This window comes from Rhinopithecus bieti, unplaced genomic scaffold (assembly GCF_001698545.2).
Source record: "Rhinopithecus bieti isolate Rb0 unplaced genomic scaffold, ASM169854v2 scaffold_2349, whole genome shotgun sequence".
NCBI lineage: Eukaryota > Metazoa > Chordata > Mammalia > Primates > Cercopithecidae > Rhinopithecus > Rhinopithecus bieti.
In genome coordinates, this window is record NW_016804051.1 from 975,943 (window position 1) to 987,996 (window position 12,054).

General features: G+C 38.2%; 1 protein-coding gene across 1 annotated transcript in view; it reads right to left on the bottom strand.

The window, feature by feature from the left end:
- Window positions 1–12,054, bottom strand: part of ABCA6 (ATP binding cassette subfamily A member 6) — a 63,824-nt gene that overhangs the window by 20,174 nt on the left and 31,596 nt on the right. Inside the window, 5 exon segments of the mRNA XM_017863698.1 lie at window positions 2,197–2,334; window positions 4,232–4,365; window positions 6,831–6,997; window positions 7,389–7,572; window positions 9,408–9,524. Of these exon segments, the coding sequence (XP_017719187.1) occupies window positions 2,197–2,334; window positions 4,232–4,365; window positions 6,831–6,997; window positions 7,389–7,572; window positions 9,408–9,524 (740 nt within the window).

Sequence of the window (12,054 nt, forward strand, 5' to 3'; positions counted from 1 at the left end):
AAAAAAAAAAAAAAAAAAAAAAAAAAAAAAAAAAAAAAGGAAGGAAATCCTGTCACATGCTACAACGTAGACGAAACTGGAAAACATGCTAAGTGAAATAAACCAGTTACCAAAAGACAAATCTTCCACTTATATAAGGTATGTAAACTAGTAATATTCATAGAAACCAAGTAGGATGGTGGTTTCTAGGGGATAGGGGGAGGGGGAAAGGTTTAATGGGCGTTGAGTTTCAATTCTGCAAGACGGAAAAGTTCTGGAGATGCATTTCACAACACTGTGAGTAGACTTAATACTACTCAACTGTACACTTGCAAACAGCTGAAATGGTCAATTTTATATCATGCATTATTACCACAACACAAACATAATAATTTAGAAGTTAGGATCTTTGATGAACACATAATTCAGGCCTGAGTGGCATGTCTTTCTGAGCAAACACAGAGATGGAAACCTCAGTAGCTGGGTGGATGTGTTCTGAAGCACAGAACTAAGAAGAAAACTTGTTGCTGCTTGTCTTAACTTCAGGGAAAGGAACTTTAAATCACTGCCCCCAAATCAGCATCCACTCGAGGCTAGGCCAAGTGGACACTCAAGCAGCATCTAGGACCACCTCATGGATATAATTAGAGGATAGACGCATAAGCCTGTCTCAGAATAATTCTGTAATTCTTTAACTTTATTTAAGGTTTTGAGGGCTATGTCTGCAAATTCCATTTTTCATCATAGGAATGAGGGAGGAAAGGTGTGTGCCATGGGGAAGTGGGAGTGGGGAACAGGTTCCTAATAGAGTGGCTATGGACTTCAGTCCATTTCGATCCTGAGCAAACACAATGGCATTAGGAAGCTAATAATTCAGAAGTTAGGACCTCTGATGAACACATAATTCAGGCCTGAGCAGCACATCTTTCTGAGCAAACCCAGAGACGGAAACCTCAGTAGCTGAGTGGATGTATTCTTTGGAAGGATAGCAGCATAAGCCTGTCTCAAAATAATTCTGCAATGAGACAGGCTTATGCTGCTATCCTTCCAAAGGGGAGAGGTAATCACTGTCTCTTTCTGCTACTCCTCTGGTTCCACTTTCTGGAGAATTCCCTTCAGACACCCCTTCCCTCAAGTCACCCTGTGCAGCAGACCCGTTTACGTGATCAGTTGTTCATACTCAACTCACGGAGGTATATGTCTGTCACGAACATCTCAAGTACTGTATATTTCATCCCCATTGTCCCCATGGCTTGCAGAAAATCTGCGCTTGCATATTCTCCCAGCACCACTGATTCACTGATTCAGTGAAGCCAAAACTGAACTTCACACTTTTGTCACACAATGGACTTCGCTTTGGATGGCTCCATTTCTAATCCTGCTTCTTGATATTTTAAACTTCTGGTGTGAAACAGAGTTAGCTTTGAGAGACCCCTGTTGGTATCAGGCAGGGTCTAACCAGAAAACCGTGACTACGTTAAGTACTTAGAGTGCAATTCCTTAATGACATGGTTAGGTGGGTGATGAGCATCCTACAAGGATGGTGAAGTGAGAAGCAAGCCATTGTTGCTCCTGGGCTGCAGGAACAACAGAAGGAGGTGGTGTGACTGGAGCCCAGCATAGGGGGTCCTCTGCTTTTCTGTCTCCCACCACTGCTTTCTGGTGTCTAAACTGTCTGAAGCCAGACTACAGCCAACTGACACAGAATCCAATGCAGCCTGTGTGTATTAGACTCCCTCGCAACATAGAGCAACTATGAGTAGGTGAAGAACTAAATCAACAGATAGCCTCAGAACTGGCAGATTCCCCTTCATATTAGTCTGTCTACTATACATTTAGTCAATGGAGGGTCCACTAACTAATTATAATAGATTTATAAGTAACCAGGGTTATAAGTGCTCCTGATTTCCAAGTCGGTGTTTTCTTTCTTCTGTTTCTCTCTCTCATACACTTCCACAATCAAGTATGTACAACTTTTCAAAACATTCCCTAAAAGACTGTCAAAATATTGAAAAGTATTCCCTCATGATAATTATCTGATAACTTGGCAAGAAAAAGAAATCCTGTTTTGTTTGCTATAACTCATTTAAAATATTAGGACAAAATAATAATTTTCAGGCTTAACAATCACTTATGGATATTTAAAAGCTAAAGAGAGAAAACATAGGCTATTTGTCCAATTCTTAATTGTTTAGACTCAGTAAATCCAATACTTACAAGAGGAAATGGGCTTGACTCAATTTGAATATGTTGTGTGTGATTAAACATTCGAAGTAGCCCATTGCTGATAATATTCATAAGAATCGGAAAACAGTGCAATCTCTTGGTATTACACACAACTGAGAATCTATAATCCTTAAAACAGAAACAAATAAATAATGTTAATACTAAATTCTTAAAGAACAAAGGCAAGGTTTATGTATAAAAGATCCTAACGGTGCCACATGCTTGCTGTGTGTCCATCTTCAAGTTAACTAAACTTTCTGAGCTTTACCTTCCTCATCTATGAAAAGGAGATACTAAATGGATTGTTACAGGGCTTAAATGACACTCTATTCATGTACATTAAGCGCTAGCACAGAGTCAGCATACAATCAATATGAATTTTTATTAGTATTACTAATTTCAGATAATTTTGTCTTCAATTTGCTGATGGGGAAATTTCAGTTAGTGGAGTTTAAAAGTCTCCCTGACAAGGAGATGCTGTCAGTTTATGATGAAGAAGCAAAGGAAGATCGGGCACGGTGGCTCATACCTGTAATCTTAGCACTTTGGGAGGCCAAGGCGGGCAGATCACTTGAGGTCAAGAGTTTGAGACCAGCCTGGCCAACATAGCAAAACTCCATCTTTACTACAAAATACAAAAATTAGCCAGGTGTGGTGGCACATGTCAGTAATCCCAGCTACTCGGGAGGCTGAGGCAGAAGAATCACTTAAACTCGGAAGGTGAATGTTGTAGTGAGCCGAGATCACACCACTGCACTCCAGTCTGGGCGACAGAGTGAGACTCTGTGTCAAAAAAAAAAAAAAAAAAAAGGCAGCAGTAGCAAAGGAATGCTGGCCTTCTGGACAGGAGATAAGCATGAAGTTCATTAAATATTCATGCTTACCCTGCCAAAGAAGCATTTCCCCACTTCCTAAAGCAATCTTTATGTTTATGTACTTCATGTTTAGGAAAATGTTCATGCGTCTATTAGGAGGTTTATTGTTTAAATCTTACCACTAGTTCATATAGTAAATATGTGAGGTAGGTAACATAGTAACTGACAAAGTAATTTCCCTAAACTGGCACAAAGGGATTACATTTTTTATAGCATATTTAGTTTACACAGAACTGAATTCAGTAATACATCTTCAAAGGCTTCTCTTTTTAAAAACTTTACTTTGTAGCAAGAAATAAAGAGGTAGCTTCACTTAATTAGGCCCCTTGCTTTTATTAGAATGCAAATAAGACTGAAGAGTTCTTAAGATTAAGATGTATTTTGAAGCTGAGCACAGTGACTTAGGCCTGTAATCCCAGCATTTTGGGAGGCCAAGGCAGGAGGATCACCCGAGGTCAGGAGTTTAAGACCAGCCTGGCCAACATGATGAAACCCCCTCTCTAACAAATATACAAAAACTAGCTGGGCATGGTGGTGCCTGCCCGTAATCCCAGCTACTCTGGAGGCTGAGGCAGGAGAGTCACTTGAACCTGGGAGGCAGAGGTGTAGTGAGTCGAGATCGTGGCACTGCGCTCCAGCCTGGGTAACAGAGCAAGACTGTCTCAAAAAAAGTATTTTCAATAGTCTTGTTCTCTGATGAATCTCTATGGCTTGACTCTTTTACCCAAATTGACATATGCTAAGGTAGCAGATCGAGAATAATTTTTTCTCAGGGATTTCATGTAGATATTATAGTATCTAATGTATTTTCTCAATATATAAAAACAAACATTCAGGTAGTTAGCTACTGAATAAAATTCCTTAGATCCATAATTATATTGATGGATAATTATAAGCTATAATATTTTTATTGAGTTTAAACAATACAATTTAATTTAGATCCTTTCAAATGTAAAATTATCTAATTCGAAACAGAGCTAAGATAGAAAATGTTTTACAAAACTTGGGAAAACTTCACAGTTTATTAAATAACAACCCAGAATGTTTTCTGAGTCAAGTTGCTGTATACTGGCACTAATTTTCTGCAGTTTTAAAACAACTAACATGTAGTACTTTTGCTTATTTTCATAAAAGCAAAAAGACAAACATACCTCTTGTTTACCGGACACTATGATAGCGCCATTGTATGAGAGACCATCAGTACCATTTCTGTTGTCAAAGTCATCTACTTCCAAAAGTATATGTTGATGCTTCAGTGATTTTATAAAATCTTCAATATTTGATTCTAATATGAAGTTAAGAAGAGAAGGCCATAGAAAAGTAAGAAAACACATATCAAACTTTTAAAATAAATCATACACATGATTAAAGTTAATATTTATGGAATACTATGTACAAATATCTTTCTTTGGGTATCACAATAATAATATTGACCCACACTCTACCATCTTCTATTTAGCAAATTTCATACCATAATGAATTCGCTTTATAAATCTGTTTAATGCAAATTAACATGTAATCATAAAAATAAGCTAATTCTATTGTATGACTTTTGGTAAACAACAACAACAACAACATTTGAATTGAATAATCTGTGGAGATACAATAATTTCATGAGGAGTACTTCAGACTGTCCAGCCTAAAACAGCCAGTGATAACACTCTTCTCTCTTCCTTGTTCTTCTTCCAAAGAATGGACAGGTAAATATATATGTGTCTGTATAACACATACATATGTTTTACTTTATTTTAAACATTTACATACATATTACATACATGTGTATTGTATAAATATAATCTTTCTTAGGAAGTGAAAGAGGATGTCATCATCAGATCAGGGTTTTGGATATGACCCTAAAGAAGAAAGCAGATGAGAACGTCTGACCGAGAAATATGAGCTGAGAAAAATTCACAGCCTAGAGCACACCAGAGCAAACAACTGAAGGTAAAACCAGTTTCCAGGATACCTGAACTCAGAGTGGATGAATGCAAGAGGGTAAGGTGGGCTCTGAAGCTATAGTCAGGGTCGTGAACTATACCTGAAAAAAGATGACCTGTCAGGCCCCTCCCCACATTTGGCACAGAACACACAGTAGCCGCAGTTGTCCTCAGGGTAAGAGTCCCATATTTACTTACTAAGAGACATTATCTGAGGAGCACAGCTGGGCAAACCTGATGTAACTGCAGACAATAATTCGGGCAAGATGGAATGAATAAGAGGATAAGAAGGACTTTATTTATTTATTTATTTATTTTGCCTTTGAAATGGGAGTTTATAGTGGGCTCTGGGATTGGAAAAATAAGGCCAAACCTTAGATGAATTAGGATCCCTCCACCAAGTGATACAGGGACATGCACATAGAAAATAAGCTTTCCATACACCTTGAGCAGCCACACACCCCACTCCACCTCCACAGTCACTTGAGGTGCAGTGCCATATACTGACCCACATCCACCTAGGGAGACAGGGATTCTCACATTAAAAAATAAACATGTTACCAATAATTGTCAGATTTTGAGAAAAGAGGAAAAAAATGGCACAGAAGCTTCCAACTTAAACCATAAAATACCTAAGTACAGAGACAAAAAAATAAATAAATTAATACAAGTCCACTGTCCTCAAGAGTGACCAAAGAGGAAAAGAGAGACCTGATTTACTTATCTTATGAGCTCATAGGTAAAGAAACCTTTCTAGATCTCAGAAATTAAACATACAATTAGCATTTAAGGTAGTGAGGTGAATAAAATTTACTTTCCAAAACCCAAATGGAAAACAAGAAGAAGAATGAGAAACGGAAAGGAAAAGACCATTTTTGTTTAAAGACCATACACCGCAGGCCTGAATCGCAAATCCATGGGAAAATCAAATGAGTGAGGGACTTGGCAAGGGAAGACTCTGACTGTAATTTTTTTTTTTTAACGTCTGAGGTACTAACATAAAAGTTCCTTCTTCAAAGTTAATTAAGCGGTTAGAAAAAAAAAAAAATACTGACTGGGTACAGTGGCTCACATCTATAATCCCAGCACTTTGGGAAGCCAAGGAGGGCAGATCACTTGAGGCCAGGAGTTCAAGACAAGCCTGGTCAGCATGGCAAAATCCCATTTCTACTAAAACTACAAGAAAAAAAATTAGTCACACGTGATGGCACACACCTGTAATCCCAGCTACTCAGGAGGCTGAGGCAGGAGAATCGCTTGAACCTGGGAGGTGGAGGTTGCATTGAAACAAGATTGCACCACTGCACTCCAGCCTGGGCAACAGAGCAAGACTCTGTCTCAAAACAAAACAAAAACAAAACCAACTACCCATTGTTTGGGATAATAAAATAAGGTGTCTTCCTGTATCTTGTACTTAATGAAGGGGCATGGGGGATAGATAGCCCATCTTCACATGGTGACCAGTGTGCATTGTCTTTGTGGTATAGGTTAGGCTGCTGTGTAACAAAGTGATCTCAAAATAGAATGGGTGCGCCAATATAGAAATGTATTTGTCACGTAATAGCTTAGGGTAGTCAGGTAGATAGACATCTTTACTCTTCCAGGTTATACAGTGACCCAAGTTCTTTTTCTCTTGTCCTCATCATCCTTGGCATCTCCAAAATCAGAGTAAATATGCTTCTCATAAGGTGTTTTCTATAAATGAAGTTTAAATACCCATTTTCTTCTCTTATGATTTACTTTCCCCTCCTCCTGTGCTATTCAACAATAAAAATAACTTATGTCTGGATTTAAATTTTATTTTTCTTTTCACCTGTGTTATTGATGATCAACAGGCTGGTACGGGGTTCCTGGGGAAGTTGTCCAGGAGACAGAAAATACAATTCGGTTTTAAATTCCCAATCGATCTTTTCATTTAACATAGCATACATTATATTTTCGACAATCAAAGGGAACACTGCGATTCCAAATACCAATAATCTAAACAATAAAGAAACATTAGCATATGAATCTCTAGGAATTTTATTTATTTAGTAAGACATTCCACAAGTATTTGTTGAGTGCCAAGCCTGCCTTATGCCTATCATGATTTGGTACTAAAATTCTGAAGGTAATACCCTAGCATGCTACACAGTACCGGAAGGCATTACTATATAAACACCAGGTTATGAAACCATGAAAACAAAACACACCTGCATGTATAAGCCTAATTGAGTGTGAACATTCAAGTATTCCCACTGTCAGAAAACTTAAATGCTGAATTTGTCCACCCCGTGGCAGGAATGTCAGATACTGTGTTCAAAATTATCTTCTAGTTTGAACCTCTTTTGAAACTCATGATCTAACAAAACCACAGTACTCTGCTACTCACAGGGTCAACAACACTTTCGCTTGACGTTTTAACTTTAAGAAACGGAGCCACGCCATGGCAAAGATTTGCATTCTCCAGAGGCGCATGTCACTCACAGCTGTCTGCATTTCAGAGAAGGAAGAGTGAGCCAGCTCCATTTCATTGAGGCTTTCTGAGTCTCTTATCATCTCCACTTGTTCGAAATCTATATACACACACACACAAACACACATATTATAATATTAATGCCATCCTGGAGGCATCACAGATTTTCCTTAGTAATATTAAAAATAGTATTACATGGCCAGGCGTGGTGGCTTACGCCTGTAATCCCAGCACTCTGGGAGGCTGAGGTGGGCAGATCACCTGAGGTCAGGATTTCAAGACCAGCCTGGTCAACATGGCGAAATCCTGTCTCTACCAAAAATATAAAACTTAGCCGGGCCTGGTGGCGGGCGCCTGTAATCCCAGCTCCTCAAGAGGCTGAGGTAGGAGAATCGCTTGAACCTGGGAGGCAGAGGTTGCTGTAAGCCGAGATTGCACCACTGCACTCTGGCCTAGGAGACAGAGCAAGATTCTGTCTCAAAAAAAAAAAAAAAAAAAAAAAAAAAGGTTTTACATTTGTTTTATTTTTATAACCAATTCAAAGGAATTATTTAGACAATGTTTTTCAATATTTATTAAGTTTATACTTCACCACTGCCATCTATATTTTCTTCCTATAGTTAAGTTTGTAATTGCCAATGGTGATAAAAAGGTAAAAGTTTAAATCAAATAAAGTTTTGGATTGCTTGTGGTTACAGTGCAAACAATATAAGAANTCCCAGCTCCTCAAGAGGCTGAGGTAGGAGAATCGCTTGAACCTGGGAGGCAGAGGTTGCTGTAAGCCGAGATTGCACCACTGCACTCTGGCCTAGGAGACAGAGCAAGATTCTGTCTCAAAAAAAAAAAAAAAAAAAAAAAAAAAGGTTTACTTTTTTTTTTTTTTTATAACAAATTCAAAGGAATTATTTAGACAATGTTTTTCAATATTTATTAAGTTTATACTTCACCACTGCCATCTATATTTTCTTCCTATAGTTAAGTTTGTAATTGCCAATGGTGATAAAAAGGTAAAAGTTTAAATCAAATAAAGTTTTGGATTGCTTGTGGTTACAGTGCAAACAATATAAGAAGCATGTTATGATGCCCATATTCTATGCTCAGTGAGAAAATATGCTGAATTCATACCAAAAGAATAATTCACAAAAATGGTGATCTCATTGTGCCCAATATTTGAAAAGCAAAGAAATTCCCAAGAGTATCATTACTTGGAGGGATTTTTAAGAAATCTTCTGCATAAAAATAGCCAATCATTACCACCTAAATATCTACTACTAAGGTATCAATCATTTAGTAGTAGAGGGGAAAGATCATCAGCTCTGAACTGCCAGATTTGTACATGAGTCTTACATCTGTGATTGGGGAAAATCACTTAACTGCTCACAGGTCTGATTTTCTCATTTGTAAACCAGTGCCAATGACACTTCTTGGAAAGGTTATTATAGGAAGATAATGTTGAAGGCATATATATCAATGTATATCCATACATTAAGCATAAGAGGAGCTCCATAATGACAATGATTATTATCACCCATTAAAATATACAAAAGTGGATGCTGAGAATTCTCCCCACTAAGACCTTAGTGGAATTTTGTATATTAACAAGCTAAGAGCAATTTTTATCTTAAAAAAAAATATGTTCAGACCTCATTCCCCTAATTAAGAGCCTTTCACAGCCTGAAGGTATCTAAGAAGCAGGGAACATCTGAGGATAGGAAACAGTTTTCAAAAGGAAACTTGGTAGACTCCATGAAGGGATCTGTGATCAGTCTTAGTAATGATGCTAAGAAATAATGACAGCCCATCTTAAACAGCAGAGCCAAATTTGGAATGAAATCACATTTCTTAGTGTGAATCACCCATAAGAAATTATAAACACTAAATTGATACATGATCATTTGGGAATCGGTTTTCTGTGAATTACACAAGTGGCTTTACCTTGATCGATAGTTGACTGTCCTTCCAGTTTCATAAAGATTTCATTTAGAGTTGACATGGAAATGTCATAACCTGTCACTCCCTGGTCAGAACACTTATCCAGATTACTGAAAAGATCTAAGGCAAAAAATATGAATAGATACTTTGAAAAACCCCATCGAGAACTAAACCAAGTAAATTAATACTTATTTAAAAGATGATACATAATATTGTTAAGAAAATTATGTCTTTGGAGTATCACAGTAGTCAAAAGCAAAATTTCATGAAAATCCTCTCCTCTGAAATAACTAAGGAAGACCTCTTCCTCCATCCTCAAACTGTCTCACTTCATCTTCCATTCTCAGTTTATGAGCTTCCTGTAGATTTCTCTGCAGAAACCTGAACAATCAGAAAGACCATTATCTTCTCACCTCCACACTACAAACCCATGTATATCTCTACCTATATTCTGGGTCTTCTTTCTGTATAAGTCTTTTAATGGTTTCTCAATGCATTTAAAATAAAAATCAAAGTCAATAACACAACCTCTGAGGCTCCAAAAGAGCCTGTCTCCATCTATCCATACAACCTTACCCACCTCCATTTGCCATTCTGCTCCCTCACTCATTGCCCTCCAGACATCCTCCTTTCCCCTCGACTTGGAGTGCTCTTGACCATTTCTTCTTGTGGCTTTCAGTGGCCACTCTATATAAACCTCAGCCAGACACCAGTCATCACTGTAACTCACTGGCCTTGTTTATTATTTTAGTGTACAATTGTTGAAAAATTTGTATATTTTATGTGTCTACTTTTCCCTATCTAGTTAGATGTAGGCTGTGGTATTTCTAGTTGCTGGAGCAGTGCCTTTTATATAATACTTTCCCAGTACACATTTATTGGGTAACTCTTTCATGGAGATACTTGGATGAGATGGCAGGATTCTAGAAGACTCTTAGATGCTACTTTCTACTTTGGGTGGGAGGATGGGCCAATGACATTATTGAGAGGAACTAGGTGGATGAGACTGTAGCATACACTGTGTTTCCCTATGACCTGCACATGGCAGCAAGGGACCTGGGAGTCCCATGTCCTGAAAAGGATATAAGCATGCCATTCGACTAGCAGAGGCCTTAGGTCTGTGTAAAGGCTGCCATGGGCCGGGAGATGAACAAAGTAATTCTGGCAAAGTAACATATTCCAGTAGTGGTACCAACATATAATTCCTTATTCTCCTTCTCTGACCAAAAATGAAAGTGGACCAGTTGCACCTCACAGGGCCTTAGTCCAAGAACAAAATGACATGATAGTCCACTGATCTGAGAAGAACACCATCTTCTATGCTACTGCAAGGACATAGAGAGCTGCCACATTGGGGCGTGAAGCTAAAATCTGGGAATTCCTGCGTATTTGCCTAATGAAACTGAATTATGTAAAAGAGCTTATTTAAGGCAGGTATATAGGGAGTTATACCTTTAACAAACTAAATGTTTAAACCAAAGGGAAGCTATTTAAATCAAAAGACACTGAAATACCTTTCCTCATTTGTAAGATAGGGCAAGTTATAGCACCCATCTCACAGAAAAAACAGTTGTGAGAACTAAAGGAGTTAATATATATGAAACCATTAGAACAGTGCCTAACATGTAGAAAACATTACACAAAGAGCTAGTAATCTTTAGGATTGCTTATCAAACAAAGTCTAAATGGGTGCTGCTACCCAGTTGGCAGGGAACCGAGGGTTGGACACTTTTGTAGACTACGTAAGTTGTTTTTCTCTGCAAAATAACACATGCACAATTAAAATAGAGAAATCCTGCCTTATCCACAGTTTCATTTTCCACAGTTTCAATTATCTACCATCAACTGCTGTCTAAAAACATAAAATGGAAAATTCGAGAAATAATTCATAAGTTTTCAGTTATGTGCCCTTGTAAGTAGTGTGATGAAATCCTTCATCCCACTCCATCTTGCTCAGGCTCAGGACATGCATCATCCCCTGTCCAGCAGAACCATGCTATACCCGCCTGTCACTTAGTAGCCCTCTGGGATATTAGAGCAACTGTCACAGTATTGCAGTACAAGGCACCCCTATTTTACCTAATAAGGCTCCCAAAGTGCAAGAGTAATGATGCTGGCAATTTGGATATGCCAAAGAAAAGCCATAAAATGCTTCCTGTAGGTGAAAAGGTGAAAGTTTTCAACAAGGAAAAAAAAAATCTTACGCTGACGCTAAGATCTAATGTAAGAATGAATCTTCTGTCTGTGAAATTGTGAAGAAGGCAAAAGAAATTCATGCTACTTTTGCGGTTGCACCTCAAACTGCAAAAGTTACAGCCACAATGCATGTTAAGTGCTTAGTTAAGATGGAAAAGGCATTCAATGTGTAGGTGGAAGACATGAACAGAAATGTTTTTGGATCGATGGCAGTTAGGTTTGGTTCTATCCACGGTTTCAGGCGTGAACTGGAGATCTTGGAACTATCTATTCCTTGTGAATAATGGGGGGCTAGCTTACAAAGAGAAACTTGTAGCAGAAACCTTTCTGCCCCACCAACATCTCTTCTGGATTCACCTGCACACGGTAAATCTACTTATTAAAAGCACCTGCCTGAGGTCCTTTTTCTGTACTTGGAAGTATTCTAAGCTCATGTTCAGAGTAAGCCAGATGG